Here is a 25,637-nt window from a genome sequence, read left to right as displayed (position 1 = left end):
ACCGCTGTCTACAGAGGAGTCACGCGCTGCGCTATTCCCATTGGTACGAAGCGATGTCAATCACTGCTTCCAGCCAATAGCGGAGGCGGACCAGCCGAGAGGGCGTTACCCCCGCTGACACCGTCTCCCGAACTTTCCGTCACGGCGGGACAACCGTCAAAGTAAATGTCCGCTTTCTGATTTATTTCCATTTCCCTCCGAGGGAAGTTGGGGCGTTTGTGAAGCGTCTCCTGCGGCCGGAGTCTGATGTGTCGCTGAGAGGTAGGAGGAGACCGCTCGGCCCGTCGGTTTGATGCCGGTTCCCCGGGGAGGGAGAGGATGAAGACGGTGAGAGAGGGGGCGGACAGGATGTTTGTCCCGGTGGGGACAGGAGGGGCTCATCTGTGGAAATGTCTGAGCCCACGGTGGTGGCGATTCACCACATTGGGGGGCAAACACCGGCAGACTGTTGCCCTGCAAGCGGGGCCAATGGTCCGGGCAAAGTGACAATTATTTGTGTTTTGTTGAGACTGTACCGGGAATATGGTGTAAAATCCCGCTCCCCACACTAACACGGGTCACACAGACCAAAGAACAAACTGCCGGAGGAACTCAGTGGGTCGGGCAGCATCTGTGGAGGGAAATGGACCGTCAACATTTCGGGCCGAGACCCTCCCTCTGGACTGAGAGTGGACGGGAAATAGTCCGAGAAAAGAGGTGAGGGGTGGGGATGGGGCAAGAGCTGGGGAGTGAGAGGTGGGTCCAGGTGAGGGGGAGGTGGGAAGGTGGAAATAGTGACGGGGGTGGGAGGTGAGTGGTTGGGGCAACACGGGGCTGCAGAAGATGGAAATTAATTCCATAGAGGATTAACAAAGAGGTTAGAGAGTATTTGTTATGGAGAGTGCAATGAAGATTCACCAGACTGAGCCCTGATGTGGTGGGGTCATCATATGAAGAAAGATCAAATGTGATAACCCTTTCATTTAGAGAATCGAGGACTGAGAGGTGAACACATTGAAATGCACAACATCATTACCGGCTGAACCAGGGATCCCAGTCTCTGAAAAAGGGGGTGGACTGTCCGGGACTGAGATGAGGGGAAATGTCTCCACTCCGAGGGTGGTGAATGTCTGTAAATCCCCACCACAGAGGGCGGTGAAGACTCAGTGATCGGAGGAATGTGAATAGAAACTAGTGTTAATAAACATAGAACTCTGTGACCCGGGGGGGGGTGGAGAGGAAGGGACAGGGAAGATATGGAGGGAAAAATTAAAAATGTTGCTGAAATAATACGGGAAATAATGAAATAAAGTGGGAAACGCGTCGGGCAGCGTGTGAGGGGCGAGGAGACGTCACCGGGTCACGTGGGAGACCCTTCTCCCGTCACGTGATCCCGTTTTGCCGCAGAGATGCGGCAGCTGCAAACACGAGGAAATCTGCAGATGCTGGAAATTCAAGCAACACACATCACAGTCGCTGGTGAACACAGCAGGCCAGGCAGCATCTTTAGGAAGAGGTACAGTCGACGTTTCAGGCCGAGACCCTTCATCAGGACTAACTGAAAGAAGAGCTAATAAGAGATTTGAGAGGGAGAGGGAGAGGGAGAGGGAGGGGGGAGGGGGGAGATCCAAAATGATAGGAGAAGACAGGAGGGGGAGGGATGGAGCCAAGAGCTGGACAGGTGATTGGCAAAGGGGATATGAGAGGATCATGGGACAGGAGTCCCAGGGAGAAAGACGGGGGCGGGGGGACCCAGAGGATGGGCAAGGGGTATATTCAGAGGGACAGAGGGAGAAAAAGGAGAGTGAGAGAAAGAATGTGTGTATATAAATAAATAATGGATGGGGTACGAGGGTGGGGCCTAGCGGAAGTTAGAGAAGTCGATGTTCATGCCATCAGGTTGGAGGCTACCCAGACGGAATATTAGGTGTTGTTCCTAAGTGTGGCTTCGTCTTTACACTGGAGGAGGCGGTGGATAGACATGTCAGAATGGGATGTGGAAGTAAAATGTTTGGCCACTGGGAGATCCTACTTTCTCTGGCGGAGAGAGCCGCAGGTTTGGTTCCGAGGCCCCGCCCACCGCGCTGATGACGCGCAGACGACATCGCGCATGCTCAGTACGGGCAGGGCGGTGTTGTTTTCCGTCCTTTGTTGAAGTGAGTCGGCGGTGGGATCGGGTTCGGGTTCCGGGAACGGATTATTCTCTGCGGGGCAACACCGACAATTTCCATTCGGTGAGTATTGAAGCCGGTCCCGAGCAGGGAGGTCTGATGTTGGGCAGTGAGACCCTTTAACTTTCCCGAACTCAAACAAGAGGAAAATCGGCAGATGCTGGCAATGCGAGCAACTTCCGCAAAGTGCTGGAGGAACTCAGCAGGCCCGGCAGCACCCAGGAAAAGTGTACAGTCGCGTTACCGGCCGAAACCCTTCGGCAGGACAGGAGGATAAAAGGCGGGGGGGGGGGGGGGAAGGGAGAGAGAAACACAAGGTGATCGGTGAAACCTGAAGCGGGAGGGGATGAACTTTCCCAAACTGGCGGCCTCGCCTCGCTTCCTTGACGGAATCTGCCGGGGTCGGTCCGGGTTGTGAGACCTTCACACCGAACCGTCTCAGATGAGCCGCCGTCCAGTCCCTGTTGTTCTGGTCCTGTTAGCATGGTGACGTAAAATATATTTCTATATTGTTACTGACAGAGAATCGTATAATTTGTTTTCCGTGTGTTATCAGAATGTGCTTACCTGTGATGTTGCTACAAGTCAGTGTTTCTCTGTCCCTGTAACTTCCCGTACTTGTGCACTTGTCAAATTCAACAGGACCTGAGAAAACTCAGTGAGATTTGATTAGTGACGATCATCCTGACAGCTCGGTTGGCCAAATGTAAAGAGACAGGACACTGTTAAATGCAAGATGCTGAACAGTGATGATAATCAGAGGGATCTTAGAGTCCACATTCATCTCTCCCTGAAAATGACTGCACAGATTGATCGAGTGGTTAAGAAGCCAAATGGCATGGTTGTCTTTATTAGTCGAGACATTTGAGTTCAAAAGTCTGGAAGTTGTGTTGCAGCTTTATAAAAACCTGAGGGTGGCCTCATCTTGGCACGGGAGGAGGCGATGGGTTGACACGTCGAAACAGGTAAAAAAGAGGGCATCTCCCTCGGTCCTGGAATGAAAAACCTCATCCTGAGAGCAGATGCGGCGGAGACAGAGGAATTGCGAGAAGGGGATGGCATTTTTGCAAGAGACAGGGTGAGAAGAGGAATAGTCCAGGTAGCTGTGAGAGTCCGGAGGCTGATAGTTGACATCAGTAGATAAGCTGTCTCCAGAGATAAGACAGAAAGATCAAGAAAGGGGAGGGTAGTGTCGGAAATGGACCATGTAAACTTGAGGTTAGGGTGAAAGTTGGAGGCAAAGTTAATGAAGTCAACAAGCTCAGCATGCGTGCAGGAAGCAGCGCCAATGCAGTCGTCAATGCAGCGAAGGACAAGTCGGGGACGGATACCAGTATAGGTTTGGAACATGGATTGTTCCACAAAGCCAACAAAAAGGCAGGCATAGCTGGGACCCATATGGGTGCCCATAGCTACACCTTTAGTTTGGAGCAAGTGGGAGGAGCCAAAGGAGAAATTATTAAGATTAAGGACTAATTCCGCTAGACAGAGCAGAGTGGCGGTAGAGGGGAACTGGTTGGGTCTGGAATACAAGCAGAAGCGGAGAGCTTTGAGACCTTCCTGGTGGGGGATGGAGGTATACAGGGACTGGACATCCATGGTGAAAATAAAGTGATGGGGGCCAGGGAACTTAAAATCATCAAAAAATTTCAGAATGTGAGAAGTGTCATGATCATAGGGAGCGATTGAACAAGGGAGGGATAAAACCGTATTGAGGTATGCAGAAATGAGTTCGGTGAGGCAGGAGCAAGCTGAGACAATGGGTCTACCTGGACAGGCAGGTTTGTGGATCTCGGGTAGGAGGTAGAAATGGGAAGTGCAGGGTGTAGGAACCATCACCAACTTTATCTGCTCAAGGGATCTCCCATCCACTGCTACCAACCTTATAGTTCCCACACTCCGCACTTCCCGTTTCTACCTCCCACCCAAGATCCTCAAACCTGCTTGTTCTTTTTTAAAGAAAGGGGCTTCACCTCCTCCACCATCAACTCTACTCTCAAATCAGCAATCCAGGCTGCCTTATATTTCCACACAACTACAGTGGAGAATCGGTTAATTACGCTTTAATTTAAATTTTGCACTCTTATTTAATTTAATACACACACACACACACACACACACACACACACACACACACACACACACACACACACACACATCTATAAATTTACCTTTTTCGGCTATGATGAATTACATTATACTGCTGCCGTAAAGATCACACGTTCCAGGACATTGCCGGTGATATTAAACCAGATTCTGAAATTGTCAGGGGAGACCCTCCCACCGGTCACGTGATCACACATTACCGCAGATGTGCAGCAGTTGCGGGTGTGACGGGCCTGCGGTTTCGCACTGTGGACTGTCACTTTAAGAGCGCCTGAGTGAGGCGGGACTATGACGTCAGTCACAAGTTTTCGCAGTTTGTGCAGATTAAAATAGAGACAGAGAGAGAGAGAGAGAGAGAGAAAAAGAAAGAAAGAAAGAAAGAAAGAACAGGTACTTTCGCAGTCTGAGTAAGAGTTGGAACTAAGAACTGCCGGGGCAGGTTTGCTCCAGATGTGCGTGTCTCAAACTTCGTATAATCCATCGGAGTGGGTTCGGGGATGTCCTGTGGGACCACTCAAAGTTAACCCTTGCCTGGGTATATGATGTGGTCACCACTTGAAGACGACATTCCTGTGACAGGTCACTTTGGTGAGATATTTGAGTGGACTTTGGATCGATTCAACGGATAAGATCTTCGACGACGGCTCTTCCGTTTATCTGTGAAATTCGACGTGATCGCCTACTCTCTGCATTTGCCTGGGATTACAGATATCTCTCTCTCTCCCATTATTCACTTCGTGGACAACCGAACTTGCATATTTCACCCTCGTAAGACTCTAGCTTTGTTTCCAAGTTTGTTACCTTGGAAGCCACACACATATGTGCCTACGTAACACTGTTAACTTTTGTTTATCCTGCTTAAGTTAAGATATTATAAGTAGTTACTAATAAAGATAGTGGTTTTAACATCAAAACCAGACTCCATTTGTAATCTATTGCTGCTGGTTCGTCACACCGCTTTTTTTCCCAAGTCCCGCCCTCCGCTCTGCTTTACTGAGCCGAGGGAGGGATCGCTGACTGCGGGGTGAAGATATCAAGTTCACATCGGTGCGTATCGAGGCTGGTCCCAAGCGGGGAGGCCTGATGTTGGGCAGTCAGTGCCGTTAACTTCTCCGAATTGGCGGCCTCGCCCCGCTTCCTGGAGCAGAACCTGCCGGCGTCGGTCCGGGTTGTGAGACCTTCACAGCGAACCGTCCGAAATGAGCCTCCGCTCAGTCCCTGTTGTTCTCGTCCTGACGGGCGGGGGAGGAATGAGGCGGTGATGCAGGGACTAGACCCATCTTTCATCTTTCATTTTTCGCCCGTTCAGACAAGGCGGTGGCGTCCAGATTAGTCACCTCCTCCCACTGTGGGTGGGCATTTGTTTTTCAGCCCATTTTACCGTTATGACCTGCTGAAGTGCAGCCACTGTTTCCCGATGTATGACCCTATTTAAGGGAGATTTGAACCTCTTGCATTCATCTGTGCTTCTCAAAAAATTGTACACACACACACACACACACACACACACGTCCTTATTGTGGTTCACAGTTTTTCTCTGTTATTATGTATTACTTAGTATTGCTGCCGTAAAGACAACACATTTTTATGACACATGCCGGAGATATTGAACCTGATTCTAATATTGACATGAGAGACTCGCCAATCCCTTTTACCGCGGAGCTGCAGCATCTGCAGGTTTGTGTCCGCTCCCCCACCACCGCTCTCCGCCCACCACAGCGCTGGAGACGCGGAGCTCATACTGCGCATGCTCAGTCTCGATAGTCGGTGGTTTCCTTTCCGTTCAGCATTGATGCGGATCGTCGGCGGGGAGCCGGGGGAAGATTTACTGTCTGCGGGGGAAGCTCCCATCGGTGAGTATTGAGGCCGGTCCCGAGCGGGAAATCTGACGATGGGTAGTGAGTATCGTTAAGTCACACGGACAGGCGGTTTCGGTCCGGGTTGCTGGCCAAAACTTGCCGGGGTCGATCCTGATTGTGGGACCTTCACACCGAGCCGCCGGAGATGAGCCTCCGCTCAGCCCCTGTTGCTCTAGTCCTGGGAGCGGGATGAGGCGGGATGCTGGAACTACTCCCATCTGTGGAGTTGTACCCGGGGATCTTTATGTCCATCACCCGGCCCGGTAGCGGATCTAAACTTCACCTGCAGCGATGCCTGGGGTCGACAATTGTTTTACATAGTGTCAGTACACGGGAAGCGGCCATTCGGCCTGTCGTGCTTTTGCAGACAGAGAAGATTAATGGCAGTAACTCCACGTTCGAGGCATTTCCCCACGTGTATGAGCAGTTTTATCTTTCACCCATTGAGACCAGTAGTGAGATCCAGATCAGTGACGTCATCTCTTTCTGTCTGGGCATTTTGTTCTTGATTCCATTCCCCTGTTACGACTTGCCGATATTTCCGGGTATGTGACCATATTAATGTGAGAATTAAGCGTATTCCATTTATGTGTGTGTGTGTATATATATATTATCTGAATGGTGGCTGATTAGCAAAAGGAGAGGTGCAACGAGACCTGGGTGTCATTATACACCAGTCATTGAAAGTGGGCATGCAGGTACAGCAGGCGGTGAAAAAGGTGAATGGTGTGCTGGCCTTTATAGCGAGAGGATTCGAATAGTGGGGCAGGGAGGTACTACTGCAGTTGTACAAGGCCTTGGTGAGACCACACCTGGAGTATTGTGTGCAGTTTTGGTCCCCTACTCTGAGGAAAGACTTCCTTGCCATAGAGGGAGTACAAAGAAGGTTCACCAGATTGATTCCTGGTATGACAGGACTTTCATATGATGAAAGACTGGTTCGCCTAGTCTTATAGTCGTTGGAATTTAGAAGATTGAGGGGGCATCTTATTGAAACGTATAAAATCCTACAGGGATTGGACAGACGAGATGCAGGAAGATTGTTCCCGATGTTGGGGAAGTCCAGAACGAGGGGACACAGTTTGAGGATAAAGGGGAAGCCTTTTAGGACCGAGATTAGGAAAAACTTCTTCACACAGAGAGTGGTGAATCTGTGGAATTCTCTGCCACAGGAAACAGTTGAGGCCAGTTCATTGGCTATATTTAAGAGGGAGTTAGATGTGGCCCTTGTGGCTACGGGGATCAGGGGGTATGGAGGGAAGGCTGGTGCAGGGTTCTGAGTTGGATGATCAGCCATGATCGTACTGAATGGCGGTGCAGGCTCGAAGGGCCGAATGGCCTACTCCTGCACTTATTTTCTATGTTTCTATATTTCTATGTGGGTTCCTCAATAGTGTGTACACTTTAGTGAAAACTCTCTACAGATGTTCCAGAGGAAAAGCTCATTCTCTCTGATGTGTCCACACAATTAAAGTGGGGAATCGTTTATTATTGTCATGTACCGAGGTATAGTGAAAACCTGTCTTGTGAACCATCCATAGTAATCAATACATTACAACAGAACATTGAGGTGATGGAAGGTAAAATAATAACTGAATGTAACAAATCATTATGGTTACAGAGAAAGTGCGGTGCAGGTGGACATATGGTCCAAGGTCACATGGAGTTAGATAGTGAGGTCGACAGTCCATCTTATTAAGCTGTGTCCTATCATACTGGGAACATTCAATTTGATATCACAGCAAAATGGAGGCCATCCTTCAGCCCAGTGGTATGTTTCTGTTTTCTTTTAATCTTCCACCGGATGGGTGGGGAGAGGTGAGAATGTCCAGGTTTGTGGAGAACTTTGATTATGTTTCCTGTTTTGCTGAGGCAACGGGGAATATAGAGACAGTTCATGGGGGGTGGGGGCGGCCTGTTTCTATGCTGTGCTCAGCTGTGTCCACAGTTCTCTGATGTTTCAACTTCTCATGGGCAGAGCAGCAGCCGTAGGAAGGTGGGAAGTATCCAGATCGGATACTTTCCGTGACTCATTGATAAAGTTTGGTCAAGGGTAAACGGTATATGCCAAATTTCTTATTGTTTGTTCTAGCTGTGTCATTTTAGGATACCTCACTGATCAGTATCAGCAAACTTTCTTCTGACCTATGTCATCGTTGTAAAGTGCTCTCTTTCACCTTTTACTTCATTTAATTTTCCAGGATTCGTTGTTGTTTTATTATTTTTTTCTTTTTTTGTGTGTTTTTGTTGTTGTTTTTTTTTCCTTTGTTAACAAGAACTACCAGAGGTCTAATTGAATACAGCACGAGGCAGGGTAAAAGCAGGCATTACAATTTTAGTTTCCCCGTTACAAAATGGCTGCAGTGTTAATCTTTGTAATAATGAAACTCACAGCATCTGATGTTGAGTTTGTTGTTTCCTTTTTCGGTTATTTTCGGTGAGCCACTTCCTCCGTTTCCAGGGTAACGGCCCGTCAGAGCTGCAGCAAGTGTTGTACTTTTTATCGCTCTGTGGTCACCGGCTCTCAGCGTAGAGACAGTGGCCTCAGGAGCAAATGTAACAGAGTGACAGTGGGAGGAAAGGATGCTGTGAGCATTGACTGTATGGGATGTATTACACCAGGGTCAGAATGAACTGAGAACTAACAAATGGTTTGGGGTGGGGTGGCATTTACTGTTTAGGGTGTTGTTGATATTTTACAATCAGTTACTATCTGTGCATTAAAACGAGGAGGGAGAGAATACTACAGTTGCAGGAAATTCAAAGTAAGGAGGAGAAAATACTGGAAACGCTCAGCAGATAGGCAGCATCTCGAACAGTCTCAGTTCTGAAACTGGGTCTTCCACCATTTGTCCTTTCAGAGATGTAGTCTGATGAACTGAGTTCCCAGCATTTTCTACTTTATAATTTTACATTTTGTTTCTGCTACACTGCAGGAAACATGGCAGCCAGCTGTACTGGGCGAGATCCCACGCAGCAAGAAGATTGAACTGGGATTAGCTGAGACACTGCCGCATATTACCGGCAGCAAAGAGCCCTGGGAGAGTTGGTGCTTGAGATACAATCTTGGGATGGGGGCTCTAGGAATATGGAACTGGTAGTGTTTGGGCTTCGGTCTACGTTGGTGCTTTTACAGATGTGGCTGGATGTTCCTCCTTCCGCAGTGAAGCAGACGTCTCCAGGGGCTGGATATTGGTAGCGTGAGTCTGTCAGTGTGAGATGTGGAAACACCCAATGTGATATGTGGAAAAGATGTGTGAGGCTCTCGGTGTGGGCTGTGACCCTCTGAGGTTGGATCCTGGAATACCACACGTTTTCACCCAGATAAAATGAATCAGGGGATCAGGTTGTCCGGGTTTTTGAGATGTTGAGCGAGTATTTCTGTTCTGTGCTCAGATGTTTGGTTCTGAGGTTCTGAAGTTCTGAAGCAAAGCAGAGAATGAGTTCCCATTCCATCCCTCGCAGGGAGAGGCTGTGATTAATACGCTATTTTGTGTTTGCCCCAGTAGAAATAGACCGGGGTTTCAGAATTCAATTCACTTTTGGAAATTCCCCCTCACTGTCACCTGTCTATCTGCCAGTGGGAGTCAAAGGGAAACTCAAGATGCTGAAGATAGAACAGAACATGGAACAGTACATCACAGGAACAGGTGCATCGGCCACAATGGTGTGCCAAACCAGATAAAAAGTAAATCAAACCCCCCCCAAAAAAAATAATGACGCCTACGTACACAATGTCCATATCCTCTCAATCTTCCTCACACCCATGTGCCTACCTAAACATCTCTTAATAGCTTCCAATGTGTTGGCTTCCACCACCATAACAGACAATGCATTCCAGGCATCCACACCTCTCTGAGTAGAAAAACTTACCCTAACATTTCCTTTGCAACTACTCCCTCACACCTTCATTGCATGTCCTCTGGTATTAGACATTTCTAAACAGTGAAACAATACTCCCCGTCTACTCTATCTATGTCTTTCATAATCTTATAAACCTCCATCCGATCTTCCCTCAGTCCCTACCACTCCATGGAGAACAACCCAAGATTTTCCACTAAAAACTGGATGATGTTTGAATCCATTCTGATGAAAGGTTAGGAAACCGAATTGCTAACTTTTTTCCTCTCCCCACAGCTGTTCCTTACCTGCTGAGCATTTCTAGTGATTCCAGTTTATCTGTATTACATTCACCCTGGAACATTTTGTGAGAGTTGACAGAAGAGTAAAGAAAGCACAGCTTTTCCCAGTACATTATCCTGGTACCAATTGTCCTGTTTTCCCCGGAAATGTATTCAGTACAGCTGTTGATAACAAGGTTCACAAGAATAATCTGAAGAATAAGCATTATGCATGTGGAGCATTTGATGGACCTGGGCCTGTGTTTAGTGGGGTTCAGAGGGATGGTGGTTGGGGTTTGGTGTGGGGGGGGTGGAAGTTAGGGCGGGGGTGATTATTTACACCAACTGAATAACAGCAAGTCTGGATGCAGTGGGAATGGAGAGGGTGTCTTGATTAGACGGAGAGTCTGGGATCTGAGAGTGCTGCCTCAGAATAAAGAAGCTTCACTTTAAAACTGAGGTGAGAGCAATTACTTCAGCCAAATGTTGGTTCATCTGTGGAATTTGATGTCACAGAGGGTGGTGGAGGCTATCGTTGGGTATATTCATGTTCTGGATTGCTAAATGGGTTGAGTATTATAGCAGGGAAGCAACAATACAGTGTTGGAAAAATAATCCTTCATGATTGATTATGGAGCAGACTAGAATGACCATTTTACCTAATTCTGCTATGTATTATGACTTGTACCATGACTGAATGATGACCTATCAAAAAAAAAAGAGAAAATCTGCAGTTTCTGGAAATCCGAGTAATGGATGGCATGTTATCACCATTACACAGACCTGACTGTTACAAGGGCAGGATTGGTGTTTGATGCTCCAGGTTTTAGTTGTTTCATAATACATATGGGGGTGGGGGGTGAATGGGGGGGAATTCTCTGTACTAATTAGGGATGGTATCACAGCGACATACACAGAGGACATCAATGTGGGTGAAAGTCAGAAACGGAAAGGGGGCTATCATTCTGGGAGTATTCTATAGGCCTCCCCCAAAGCCACAGGGATAATGAGAGCAGATAACTTGGCAGCGTTGGGAAAGGTGCAAAAGCAACAAGGTTGTTATCATTGTTGACCTCAACTTTCCTGATGTTGATTCCACCTCCTCGCTCCAAAGTGTGTCAATGGGGCAGAATGTGTTGTGTGTCCAGGAAGGATTCTTGACACAGTATGTGGATGGGCTCACTCGAGGAGTTACCGTACTGTATCTAGTATGAGGCAATGATGCTGGTCAGGTGACTGATGTCACAATGGGTGACCCTTTTGAGACAGTGACCACAACACCCCAACTTTTATCATGGTCATGGACAAGGATAGTAGCAGACCCTACGAGACAGTATTTAATTAGTGGATGGATTGTTACAATGGTATTCGGAGCAACTTTGGGGTGTAAATTGGGAAAACATTTTCAAGGGGAAATACACAATGGAAATGTGAAGGTTGTTTCAGGAACACTTATATACGGTTCCACCCACAGTGAAAGAATGTTTATATATACAAACTGTGGTCACAAGAGATGAGAACATTTAAGCAAGAGGGAAAAGGAAGCATTATTTAGGTTTAGGAAGCAACATCCAAGCAAGCCTCTAGGAAATTATAAGGTAGCCTGGAAGGAGCTTAAGTAATGACTTAGAGGTCGAAGGAACTTGAGGTGTCCTTGAGAAGCAGGATGAAGGAAAGCCCAAGGCGTTCTACATGTGGGAAAAGAAGAGGAGGATGAATAGATTGAGGGTAGGACTACACAGGAGCAAGGGAGGAAATGTGCCTGGAGGATGCGGTGATGCGGTGCTTAATGAATGCTTTGCTTCAGAGTTACCAATGAGATAGACAGTGATTGTGACGATAGCAGTTGGGATGTGTAGATGGAGTGAAGAGGCCAAGAGTGAAATGGGCCCAACACAGGAAATTGGGACCAACTCTGTGGGCACTGTGGTCAGCATTGTCTCATTGTGCTGAAGGGTCTGTGTCTGTGCTCTGTTGCTCTCTGACTCTGTCAATAGGATTCGCCAGATATCACTGGACTGACGTACAGACATGGTGTGGGAGTTGATGTTAACAGGGAATGTTTGTTCCCTAAGCAAACTGCTGCTCTGATACACAGGGTGGTGATACTGTCACATTTTGCAAAGAATCGTACTCTTTCTGACTCACTGTCTGCTTGTTGTATGTAATTCAGGGCATCACCAGCAGCTGGAACTGTCCTGCACCGCGACCAAAGTGTAAACAAGACGACGACAATCGTCAGTCAGAATCAGAATGGCTACAGGTACGTTCACTGGGATCTTTATCATTAAACTTCTGTCCTGTAGCTGCACTTCGAAGGTTCAATCGTTAGGCATTAATATCGAAATAGTAAAATGGATTCAGCAGTGGCTGGATGGGAGATGCCAGAGAGTGGTGGTGGATAACTGTGTGTCAGATTGGAGGACGGTGTGTAGCGGTGTGTCTCAGGGATTGGTAGTGGGTCAAGTGTTGTTTGTCATATATATTAATGGTCTAGATGATGGGGTGGTAAATTGGATTAGTAAGTATGCAAATAATACTAAGATAGGTGGCATTGTGGATAATGAAGTAGATTTTCAAAGCTTGCAGAGAGACTTAGGCCAGTTATAAGACTGGGCTGAAAGATGGCAGATGGAGTTTAATCCTGAAAAATGTGAGGTGCTACATTTTGGTAGGACTAATCAAAATAGGACATACATGGTAAATGGTAGGACATTGCAGAATACAGTAGAACAGAGTGATCTAGGAATAATAGTGCATAGTTCCCTGAAGGTGGAATCTCATGTGGATAGGGTGGTGAAGAAGGCTTTTGGTTTGCTGGCCTTTATTAATCAGAGCATTGAGTATAGGAGTTTGGATGTAACGTTGAAATTGTATAAGGCATTGGTAAGGCCAAATTTGGAGTATCGTGCACAGTTCTGGTCACCAAATTATAGGAAAGATGTCAATAAAGTTCAGAGAGTATAGAGGAGATTTACTAAAATGTTGCCTGGGTTTCATCTCCTAAGTTACAGAGAAAGGTTGAACAAGTTAGGTCTTTAGTCTTTGGAGCATAGGAGGTTGAGGGAGGACTTGATAGAGGTGTTTACAATTATGAGGGGGATTTATAGAGTTGATGTGGATAGGCTTTTTCCATTGAGGATGGAGGAGATTCAAACAAGAGGACATGAGTTGAGAGTTAAAGGGCAAAAGTTTAGGGGTAACATGAGGGGGAACTTCTTTACTCAGAGTGTGGTAGCTGTGTGGAACGAGCTTCCAGCAGAAGTGGTTGAGGTAGGTTCGATGTTGTCGTTTAAAACAAATTGGATAGATATACGGACAGGAAAGGAATGGAGGGTTATGGGCTGAGTGCAGGTTGGTGGGACTAGGTGAGAGTAAGAGTTCGGCATGGACTAGAAGGGCCGAGATGGCCTGTTTCCGTGCTGTAATTGTTATATGGTTACTAGTTCAGATGAAGAAACTTACACAGGTGCTAACAGGGCAGAGAAAAGTGTCATTGATCCCACTGGTAAAGTGGCTTTGTGTAATTGATCAGTCCAACAGTCCCAGTGCAGGGACCTGACACCAGTAATGGTCGAATGACTTCGTTCACCAGGCAAAGCTCCACCTGAGTGAAAGGAGCCGGAGACCCTGAATCAGCAGGTTGAGAGTGAAACACAAACAGGAATGTGACGGCGGTGTTGTTTGTTACGTAAAAGTCCAGGCTCAGGGTTTGTTGCACATCGGCCTGTTTAGAGGTGAAAGACATCTCCAACTTTTATTTATAAAATTCAGATGAGGGAAATTTTCCAAACTCTGAGGGAAAGTAGATGAGGGAAATTTTCCAAACTCTGTTTTCTGTAGCCGAGCCGAGAACATTGCCAGCCTTGGAAATGGCTGAGGATCAGGAGACACTTCATTTTAGATAAACTTGTGGTCTGGTTTGGTGTATCACTGTCTGGTATGGAGGGGCTACTGCACAGGACCGAAAGAAGCTGCAGGAAGTTGTAAATCTGGTCAGCTCCATCTTGGGTATGAATCTACAAAGTACCCAGGACATCTTCAGGGAGCAGTGTCTTAGAAAGGCAGCGTCCATTATGCAGGACCTTCAGCACCCAGGGCATGCCATTTTCTCACCGTTACCATCAGAAAGCAGGTACAGAAGCTTGAAGGCACACACTCAGCGATTCAGGAACAGCTTCTTCCCCTCTACCATCCGATTCCTAAATGGACATTAAATCTCTGGACACTACCTTAGATTTTTTTAATATACAGTCTTTCTGTTTTTGCAAGTTTTTAAAAAATCTATTTAATATTCGTAATTGGTTTACTTGTTTATTTTTTTTTATTCAGTATTATTTTTTTCCCTGCTAGATTATGTATTGCATTGAGCTGCTGCTGCTAAATTAACAAATTTCACGTCACATGCCGGTCATAATAAACCTGATTCTGATTTTGTTTCAATATCCCAATCCATGTCTGGTCTGTGGCCAAATGGTGAAAGTGAGTTCTCAATATTTCCCTCTTGAGATGATCTGCTACCTGAATTTAAATTCCCAGTATCTCTGATGGGAGACCCGGTATAACCAGTGACCAACTGTCTCTGTCTCCGGTGGGCATTGTGATTGTGCTCAACTCTGTGATTCCAGGTGGAATAAAACAGAGATTACAGCCTGGAAACGAATCCTTTTATTTGTGTTTACAGCCTCCTCTGACTGCGTGCAATTTATACTCATCACCCGCCACGTGAAAAAATGCCCCTTCAGTCCCTTTTAAATTTCTGCCCTCGAGTCTCAGACTCCCCTAACCTGGGAAACATATTATGACTATCCACCCTCTCTGCACCCCTGATTACTTTATGTACGTGTGTAAGGTCACCCTTCAAGCTGCCCTGATCCAGGGCAAACTGTCCCAGCCGAAACATATAACACAAAAACCAAGCAGCTCCATCCAGTAACATACTTGACAATCTTCTCGACAGTCTTTCCAGCTGAATCACATCCATCCTATAGATCAGCAACCGCAAATGAACGCAAAGCTCTCTCGGTGAGACTTTAAGTTTAGCTACGAGAACTGCACGCCAAGACGCTCCCTTTGCCAATGACTTGTATAGTTGTTACATGACAATCATCCTCCAGGTGACGGGATGGGACCCAGGGGACCAGGCATCAAGGCAATGGTCAGTCTGTGACCCAGGGGACAAGACAATGTAAGACAAAGCAAACGGAGAACGTGTGATCTAGAGGATCGGACCATGAGTAATCCAGTGGATTGTTTGTGAGTGACACAGGTGACTGGACAGTTTGTGACCCAGGGAGATTTATGTTTATGAAAGATAATCCCAGTGATAATTCCCCGTATCACCTGATGCTGTTCCATTAATAACCGCTGGTTATCAGTGTGTTCAACTAATGCGTAGTCGGTGATCAGTATTACTGTGTCTATCCAGTTTTTTCCTGGGAGTGGATGTGTCCAGACACCGGCTTATTGTGATGGTCACCTAGCAGGAAGTGTGGTTCTCATTCACTAGCACAGTCCCACTCCAAATCTGGTCAGCCGGAGTCTCGGCTCCATTGCAGGCACCCATTGTGAATCCTTGCTCGAGTATAAATCACTCTAAACCTGCTATTCCTCATTTACTTCAGGTGGGAAATTAAATCGGGTACGGAAAGTACTCAAGAGGTTTTTACCAGGCAACTCATTGAGGGAAGATGATCGGGACACGGGAAGCAAGGTACCAAAGCAGGGTCAGATTGAGAGCAATGTCCCAATGGAATGCGGTCCGGCCGCAGCGGAAGTGGAGCAAATTCAGCCCAGAGACAGTGACGTCAGAGACACTGAGCAGGACCCTGGAACTGGTACAAGTGAGGCGACTGTCTGTCAGCTCAGAAGCTCATTAAACACGGAATTGTCAAGTCCCCAACAGGGAGTGGGTGAGTGAAATATGAGGGTAATGTGTTCACAGAATGTGGCAGGGAGGAGGGTAAATGTGATTCCTTGTTGGAGGGTTGGTCAGGGAGGGGAAATGTGTGGATGTGGTACATGTGGTGTAGTGGGGCACCCGTTACCGCACTACAGGAAATGTACTACCTGTTCTGATGATATCCAGGATGTGTATCGGAGGAAACGCAGCTATCCGGATAAGAGCGTATTTCCAGGATAACAGTTGTGGGAAATGTATTCGCCAGGATGGAGAGAGTATCTCTGGGAAGCGACTATCATTGGCAGTCCCAACATTTATTGCCAATCTTAAACCGCGATGGGTGAGTGGGTGGGACGGTGGGAGAAACAGGTTTCTAGTAAATGTGGTCCTTCTGGTAACGTCATGTCTAGCGCATTGATGGTTCGGTTTTAGTCCAGTGTCAGAGATTAGGATAAAATCCATGTTTCCAGATGAAGGCAGGTGAACACTGAGGTTGTTGACATGACTGGTTTGTTGGGTTGGGTGAGAGCGGTGGAGACAGGTGATATTTGAGTTTGTGACTACATTCACTTTTTATATTTGCAGAGCCAGAGTTTACAATCTCTGACCTCCTGGCACAGGGGGAGGAATATCGACTGTACCAGCTGACAAAGTTCTACGGAGACAGACTTAAACAAGCGATTGAAGAAAAGGTTGAGGGACTCGGTTGGATGTTGACAAAGGAGGGACATTTCAGTAGAGAGGAAAATGAGGTGAGTGTATTTAGTCTATTGTCACTGAACTGCTGGTATCAGAGGGAATAGTGATCAATATTCATCTCCTGCACGTTCTAGGAGTTCTACGTGGCAATGGAGATGTTGATCTCTGATGGTCTCCAGCAGATCTGGTTTCAGCTGTTAAGGTGGGGAGCACTGGGAACTACAGGTTCAGTGTCACCTTTTCCTCTCACACCTGCTGTATTTATCAGTGTGATACACGAGCAGTGGCTACATATCTGGACTGTTGAACAGACATTCAGTCTAAAATTAATTTTGCATCTTCTCAGGACCGTCAGTCAAATTCACCTCAGCTCATTAATCCAGGATGAATATTAAACTGTCAGATTGTAAATTGGGCCAACTGACTTCACTGTGGTACTTGAGGGAGGGAAACCTACTAACCACAGCTGGTCTAGTCTCCGTCTGAGTTCCTGAACAATGAGTGGCTGACATGTCATCGTCATAGGAAAGTACAGCACAGAAACAGGCTCTTTGGCCCATCTATTCCATGCTGGTCTACTGAAACTGCCTATTGTCACGTACCCCATGACAGGGATAAAGAAACCAACAGAAATGGAAACCACTTTGGAGTCTCGTATTGCTATACACTAATAATATTTATTAGTAACTACGCAATACAGTAATATCAAAGTAAATAAATCACACAGGTTAGCAATGATTATATATTAAAGTAAGTGTGGAATATATATGTATGAAAAACCAAGTTTCTTTAAGTCTAGGGGTAAAAAGATACGGTCTTACGATGTTGAGTAAAGTTCAGTTCAGTTCAGTTCGTGGTATTTAGTTGAGTAGTGATGGGGAGAGAGAGAGACAGAGTTGAGTCTTCAGGTGAGCTGATGCAGTCGATCTTCTCGTCGTCGTCCGAAATGCTTCACAAGTTACTGACTGTGACTTTAACCAGGGGGACCGGTCTTCTGTGGTGGAGCTATCACCCAGGCGAGGGTGGACACAGAGACAGCTCCCCACCAGTCAACCCCTTTTCCTTCAAACTGGAATAGCAATTTGGATCAATCCGCCTGATCGATCCTCCAAATCCCACTTTCTCTGCAGGCACAACAACGCTCATTCAGTGTCCAGATCATGTGTCTGAGGTCTGTATCATCTGACCTCCCATTTATTTCACCAGGCTGAGCATCACCTGTCATTCAAAGAGTCCCCACCCTCCTCTGCAGTGCCTTGTCAAATGCTGGGCTAAAGTCCATTCAGACAACACCCACTTCCTTCCATTCATCAACTTTCCCGGTAACTTCCTGGTCCAACATTCAGATTGGTTAGACAGGAACTACCACGCACAAAGCTGATATCGCATGACACCAAAAATCAATAGGTTGTCCTGAAAGGGCATATATTTGGTAAGCTATTTTACATTATTAGCTAGCCTGCCTTCATATTTCATATTCTCTCTACTTACGGCTTTTCGTTGCTTTCTGCTGGTTAGTAAAAGCCTCCCAGTCCTTCTGTTTTCCATTATGTTTTGCTATACTCTATACCCTCTCCTTTGCTTTTGTGCTGCATTGACTTCCTCGTCAGCCACGGTTGATCATCCTGCCTTTGGAATAATTCTTCATATTTGGGATTATCTACCTCTACCTGTGCCTTCTGAATCACTCCCAGAATCTTCATCTATTCCTAGTCATAGTCATAGTCATAGTCATACTTTATTCCTGCTTGGTTGTTGCCTCTTCCAATTTATTTTTGCCCAGCTCCTCTCTCATTTCTCTGTAATTCATTTATTCCAGTGTAAACTGATACATCTGACTTTTACCTTCTCCCTCTCAAACTGCAGTGTGAGTTCTGCTATTTTATGATCACTGCCTCTTAGGGGTTTATTTACCTTAAGCTTCCCAATCAAATCTGGTGCAATACACAACACTGAATCCAGATTTGCCTTTCCTATAGTGGACTCAACCATAGGCTTCTCTCAAAAGCCATCTCATAGGCATTCTATAAATTCCCTCACTTGGGATTCAACACCGACCTGATTTTCCAAAGCTACCTGCATATTGAAATTCCCCATGACTATTTTAACATTGAAATCTTTACATGCCTCTTCTCTCTCCCACTGGAATGTGTATCCCACATCCTGGTTACTGTTCCATCAGGGTCATTTTCTTTCCTACACAGTATCTTAACAACTACACCGTCCAATCTGCTATCACTTCTTTAGAAGCACATTTCATTTTTTATGACAACAGAGTCAACCCAACCCTTTCACCCACCTGCCTCTCCTTTCGATTAAATATTTATCCTTGGATGTGAGCACCCAAATATGATCTTTCAGCCACGATTCAGTGATGCCCACCATCCATTTTTTGCTCCCTCGCTCTCCCTCTCTTCCGTTCTTGTTGTCACATCTTTTTGATGTAATGTTACACATTGATGGATAAGTAAATTAATCACGTTGAATATACTGCAGGGTGTCAGTAGATCCTTATTCTTTCACAATATTGATTTAGAAGTTCCCTCAGCTAGAGTTTCTTTGTTAACGACTGAACCCAGGGAGGATCAGGCAACAGCCCAGTGACTGCATCATTTCTGAAGCTACTGGGACGATGAACAGATATTTTCCTGCACATTCTCCATGTCTGTCTGTATGTCTGCTTCACAGTAAATTTATTACTTTCCTTTTCTAGAAAGTCACTGAACTGACAGAGAAGGGAAACCGGACAGAGAGTTCCAGACTCTTCCTCAGTTTGGTGATGGGTAAAGGCTCCCGGGCCCGGAGGGCGATGTGGGAATCCTTTGTGACGTGGAGGACTGAGTTACCGAAGTTGGACAGAATACTGAGGGAAATACAGGAGCTCGGTACGTTAAAAACATGCACTGAACACAAAGGCACATTGAAATAAACATTTTAGTTATTTTAATTATTTTAGCTCTGTTTCCATGGATTCTTTTTATATTTAAACAGGTCCTGATCCACAGGAATACATGAACATCGCCCAAGGGTTATCTGAATTACCCACTCAACTGATAGGTGAGTGATGAAATGCTCAGTTCAAACCACATCTCAAGTGTTAGTCTGTGACTTGGCAAAACCTGGGAATCAAAATTCACCATTAGCCATTCGCTGATCTCTGGATTGAAGTAACAATTCAAAGTATTTCTCTTTGCAGCCTGAATATTCTACATTTTATTTTTCCATTAATCCATCTGTTGGTTCTGCTGAAGCCTTCACTCCAGGTCCTAACGCTCTGGGAATGCCCACACACCCCAGGCAGGCTCCTGATACACTGTACGACCCAGTCCAGGTGACTCTTATATCTTCAGACCTTTCATCTTCCAAGCCCCTTTTCCTTTGTAATAGCACAACACACAATTCTGTTCACTGGTGTTCATTACTTTTTGTAATTCCGCTAGTGACTTCTATAGAGTTTGTCTGGTATTTCCTTTTCACCCGTTACTGCAGCTACAACATCATTTTTCAGCGGTCCAATATCGAACCTCTCCTGTTTTTTTACTCTTTATATATCTGGGAAAGTTTAAAAAAAATACTTTGGTATCCTTTCTTATATTATTGACCATATGCTTGCATTTGCTGTACATTCATGTATATCTAACATAGTTGCCTTCAACATGACTCAGGTAGTAAATTCCAGGTACCAGAACTCTATGAAAAAAAAAACACTCACAATTGCTGTAAATTTCCCACATCTCATCTTAACCAAATGCCCTCTGATATTAGACACCAGTCTTATGTAAAAAAATAACAAACAAAATACAGGCTGTCGACCCAAATCTTATCTCTCAAACTTGTGTACCTCTGTCAGATCTCTATTCTAACTCCAGAGTAAACAAACCAAGTTTATCAAACCTCCACTTGTAGCACATGCCACCGAATCCAGGCAACACCCTGATAAACCTGTTCTGCACCCTCTCCAATCCTTCTAAAAGCTGGACAATCAGAAGTGAATACAATACTCCAGATGCACCCTAAAATCATAAGACTTAGGAGCAGAATTAAGCCAATCGGCTCAGTGATTTTGCTACGCAAATCCTCTCAACCCCATTATCCCGCCTTCTGTAAATGTTGACGCTCTTCCTAATCAGGAACATATCAACCTGCATTTTAACTATATCCAATGACGTGTCTTCCTCAGCAGTCCATGACAATAATTTCACAGATTCACCGCCCGCCAGCTAAGATGTTTCTCCCAGTGTGCATCCCCGCCAGCGAGGATAATTCCCCACAGTTCCCAAGCATATTAATTTTCTGTATGAGCCTCCCATGTGGGACCTTGTCAAAGACTCTACCAATATACAAGTAGACCTGTGACTAGTGGTGTGCCACAGGGATCAGTGCTGGGTCCATTGTTATTTGTCATCTCTATCAATGATCTGGATGATAATGTCGTAAATTGGATCAGCAAATTTGCTGATGATACAAAGATTGGAGGTGTAGTGGACAGTGAGAAAGGTTTTCAAAGCTTGCAGAGGGACTTGGACCAGCTGGAAAAATGGGCTGAAAAATGGCAGATGGAGTTTAATACAGACAAGTGTGAGGTATTGCACTTTGGAAGGACAAACCAAGGTAGAACATATAGGGTTAATGGTAAGGCACTGAGGAGTGCAGTAGAACAGGTATCTGGGAATACAGATACAAAATTCTCTAAAAGTGGCGTCACAGGTAGATAGGGTCGTAAAGAGAGCTTTTGGTATATTGGCCTTTATTAATCAAAGTATTGAATATAAGAGCTGGAATTTTATGATGAGGTTGTACAAGGCATTGGTGAGGCCGAATCTCGAGCATTGTGTCCAGTTTTGGTCAACAAATTACAGGAAGGATATTAATAAGGTCGAAAGAGTGCAGAGAAGGTTTACAAGGATGTTGCTGGGCCTTGAGAAACTCAGTTACAGAGAAAGGTTGAATAGGTTAGGACTTTATTCCCTGGAGCATAGAAAAATGAGGGGAGATTTGATAGAGGTATATAAAATTATGATGGGTATAGACAGAGTGAGTGCAAGCAGGCTTTTTCCACCAAGGCAAGGAGAGAACAAAACCAAAGGAGATGGGTTAAGGGTGAGGGGGGAAAAGTTTAAAGGGAACATTAGTGGGGGCTTCTTCACACAGAGTGGTGGGAGTGTGGAATGAGCTGCCAGACGAGGTGGTAAATGCGGGTTCTTTTTTAACATTTAAGAATAAATTGGGCAGATTGCAGACAAGCGTGACGTGTTGCACTTTGGAAAGACCAAGCAGGGCCGGTCTTATACAGTTACCAGTAGGGCACTGAGGAGTGCGGTAGAGCAAAGTGATCTGGGAATACAGGTCCATAATCATTAAAAGCTTTGGATGGGATTTGCGTCTTGACAACTTGATTGAGTTCCTGCAGGATGTGACAAAGGTGATGGATGAAGTTACACATGGATGTTGTTTAGAAACCATAGAAACCATAAAAAAAACTACAGCACAGAAACAGGTCTTTTGGCCCTTCTTGGCTCTGCTGAACCCCAAACCACCTCAAACATTCTCTCTTTCATACAGCCATGGGGCAGAAGATATAAAGACTGAAGGTGTGTACCACCAGCCTCAGGGACAGCTTCAATACTGCATTTATAAGACTACTGAATGGTCACCTACTATGTTATTATTGGCTCTTAATAATATTAAGACAATTATATAATTGTAGCATCGTGCATCCGGTAACTAATAACAACTCACTTAGATAACCACAATATACTCACAGGACAGCAGAAAAAATACCGTTCGGTTATGAACAACAGATAACAGATTATGTAATTCTATTTCAAAACCTGTGGAAAGCAGAAATCTTTCAGTGTAATATTGTCTATCAAAAAACATTTGATTCTCTCCCTCACATGGTTAAGAGAAGTTCCAAATAGATATAAAATTCATCCAATACTTGTGAAATTTCTACAACATCTGATGAATCATTGGCATAAAATAATCGTCCTATTAACAACCACAAAGGGACAACCACCATTATCAAAATTGAGGGATTTTCCAGAGCGACTCACTAAGGCCAGTATGGTTCTGTTTGGCTTTAAACCTGCTCATAATTTACTGAAACGGACAAAAATCAGGTATCAAATCAGGTAAAAATACGAATTATACGTTTGCACAGCTATACATTGATGATTTGAAATTACTTGCTCTTGCATCAGCAAAGCTGAAACAAATATTTCAAATAATGGAACTAACTTCTAAAGATATAAGCATGAACTTTAGACTAGAAAAGTACAGAACATGAAACATAAAGAAAGGTGCAATAGAGCCAGTAGAATATCAAACAGAGCATCAGGGGACAATACAACAGAATATGAAACATATACTTAGGATATCAATAAGCAAAGAAAATAGATAATCGTGTGATAAAGGAAAACCTTCCAACAAAATTTACTTCAAGGCTGAAGAAAATCTGAATTTACATCAAGGATCAAGAAAATCTGCCAAACAGAGCTGAACAGTAAAAATATAACAAAGGTAGTATACACTCACTATGCCCATATTGACGTATAATTTTGGTATAATATCCTGGTCTGAAACAGATCTGGAAAATATGCCAAGAAAAATAAGAACTTAAATGACAGTTTCTAGAAAACGCCATGTGCACTGGATCACACTTAGATTGATATGAATGAGGACAGTATGAGTATGGTGAATAACAGATCTAAAAAAATGAGACAACAGCCGGATAAAAATTCTCAGAATCAGGGTTAATATCACAGACACATGTCGTGTAAACTGTTTTTCTGCACCAGCAGCACAATTACAGTAAAGTGTGTGCGGTGAGCGTGTATATATGTGTACAATTGTAGAAATAGATTTGTATCAGCGTGAATTAATCAGTCTGATGTCCTGGTGGAAGAAGCTGTCCCGGAGCCTGTTGGTCCTGGCTTTTATGCTGTGGTACCGTTTCCCGGATAGTTAGCAGCTGGAACAGGTTGTGGTTGGTGAGACTTGGGTTCAGAATGATCCTTTGGGTCCTTTTTACCCCGTCTCTGAAAAGCCCTGAATAGTAGGAAGTTCACGTCTACAGATGCACTGGGCTGTCCGCACCACTCTCTGCAGAGCCCTGCGATTGAGAGAAGTACAGTTCCCATTCCATGTAATGATGCAGCCAGTCAGGATGCTCTCAACTGTGCCCCTGTAGAAAATCGTCAGCATTTGGGGGCCCATACCAAACTTCCTCAACCACCTGAGGTGAAAGAGATGCTGTTGTGCTCGTTTCACAACACAGCCGGTGTGTACAGACCATGTGAGATCCTCGGTGATGTTTATGCCGAGGAACTTAAAGCTGTTCACCCTCTCAACCCCAGATCCATTGATGTCAATAGAGGTTAGCCTGTCTCCATTCCTCTTGTTCTTGCGACATTGCGACCAGCTCCTTTGCTTTTGCGACATTGAGGGAGAAGTTGTTCTCCTGACACCACTGTGTCAGGGTGATGACTTCTATGTAGGCTACCTCGTTATTATTTGAGATTTGGCCAATCCATATAGTATCGTCAGCAAATTTAATTAGCAGATTGGAGCTGTGGGTGGCGACACAGTCATGTGTATACAGAGAGTAAAGGAGGGAGCTTAGGACACAGCCCTGAGGGGCACCTACATCGAGTGTCAGAGGGGCAGAGGTGAGGGAGCCCACTCTTACCGTCTGCTGGCAATCTGACAGGAACGCCACGATCCAGCTGCACAAGGCAGGGTCAAGGCCGAGGTCTCTGAGCTTCTTGTCAAGCCTGGAGGGAATGATGGTGTTGAATACTGAACTGTAGTCCGAGAACAGCACTCTCACATATGCATCACTCTTCTCCAGATGTTTAGAGGCACTGGCTGTCCACTGTATCTATTCCTCTTAATATCTTATACACCTCTATCATGTCTCTTCTCATCCTCCTCCTCTCCAAAGAGTAAAGCCCTAGCTGCCTTAATCTCTAATCATAATCCATAATCTCTAAACCAGGCAGCATCCTGGTAAATCTCCTCTGTACCCTTTCCAATGCTTCCACATCCTTCCTATAGTGAAGCGACCAGAACTGGACACAGTACTCCAAGTGTGGCCTAACCAGAGTTTTATAGAGCTGCATCATTACATTGCGACTCTTAGACATTATCCCTCGACTTATGAAAGCCAACAACCCATAAGCCTATCTACCTGTGAGGCAACTTTCAGGGATCTGTGAACATGTACCCCAGATCCCTCTGCTCCTCCACACTACCAAGTATCCTGCCATTTACTTTGTATTCTGTCTTGGAGTTTGTCCTTCCAAAGTGTACCACCTCACACTTCTCCGGGTTGAACTCCATCTGCCACTTCTCAGCCCATTTATGCATCCTATCAATATCTCTCTGCAATCTTCGACAGTCCTCTACACTATCTACAACACCACCAACCTTTGTGTCATCTGTAAACTTGCCAACCCACCCTTCTACCCCCACCTCCAGGTCGTTAATAAAAATCATGAAAATTAGAGGTCCCAGAGCAGATCCTTGTGGGGCACCACTAATCACAACCCTCCAATCTGAATGCACTCCCTCCACCACCACCCTCTGCCTTCTGCAGGCAATCCAATTCTGAATCCACCTGGCCAAACTTCCCTGGATCCCATGCCTTCAGACTTTCTGAATAAGCCTACTGTGTGGAACCTTGTCAAATGCCTTACTAAAATCCATGTAGATCACATCCACTGCACTACCCTCATCTATGTGCCTGGTCACCTCCTCAAAGAACTCTATCAGGCTTGTTAGACACGATCTGCCCTTC

At 45.4% G+C, this 25,637-nt stretch overlaps 1 protein-coding gene across 4 annotated transcripts; it reads left to right on the top strand.

Moving 5' to 3' along the window:
* Window positions 1–140: 140 nt before the first annotated feature.
* Window positions 141–20,102, top strand: LOC140192863 (uncharacterized). 4 transcript variants are annotated; one of them, XM_072250354.1, is made up of 6 exons: window positions 141–261; window positions 12,410–12,499; window positions 15,861–16,148; window positions 16,724–16,890; window positions 19,551–19,722; window positions 19,829–20,102. In XM_072250354.1, exons 2-6 carry the CDS (start codon window positions 12,490–12,492, stop codon window positions 19,900–19,902), a joined length of 711 nt encoding a protein of 236 aa, XP_072106455.1. In that variant the 5' UTR covers window positions 141–261; window positions 12,410–12,489; the 3' UTR covers window positions 19,903–20,102. The 4 variants fall into 4 exon arrangements, with proteins under 4 accessions (XP_072106455.1, XP_072106452.1, XP_072106453.1 ...); XM_072250351.1 differs by lacking the exon at window positions 141–261 and adding an exon at window positions 2,113–2,213 and having other exon boundaries at window positions 19,829–20,101; XM_072250352.1 differs by lacking the exon at window positions 141–261 and adding an exon at window positions 6,035–6,109.
* The last annotated feature ends 5,535 nt before the right edge of the window (window positions 20,103–25,637 follow it).

This window comes from Mobula birostris, unplaced genomic scaffold (assembly GCF_030028105.1).
Source record: "Mobula birostris isolate sMobBir1 unplaced genomic scaffold, sMobBir1.hap1 scaffold_2869, whole genome shotgun sequence".
NCBI classification, from domain to species: Eukaryota; Metazoa; Chordata; class Chondrichthyes; order Myliobatiformes; family Myliobatidae; genus Mobula; species Mobula birostris.
Note: the sequence above shows the minus strand (reverse complement) of the source record. Positions and strands in the feature narration are given on the sequence as shown.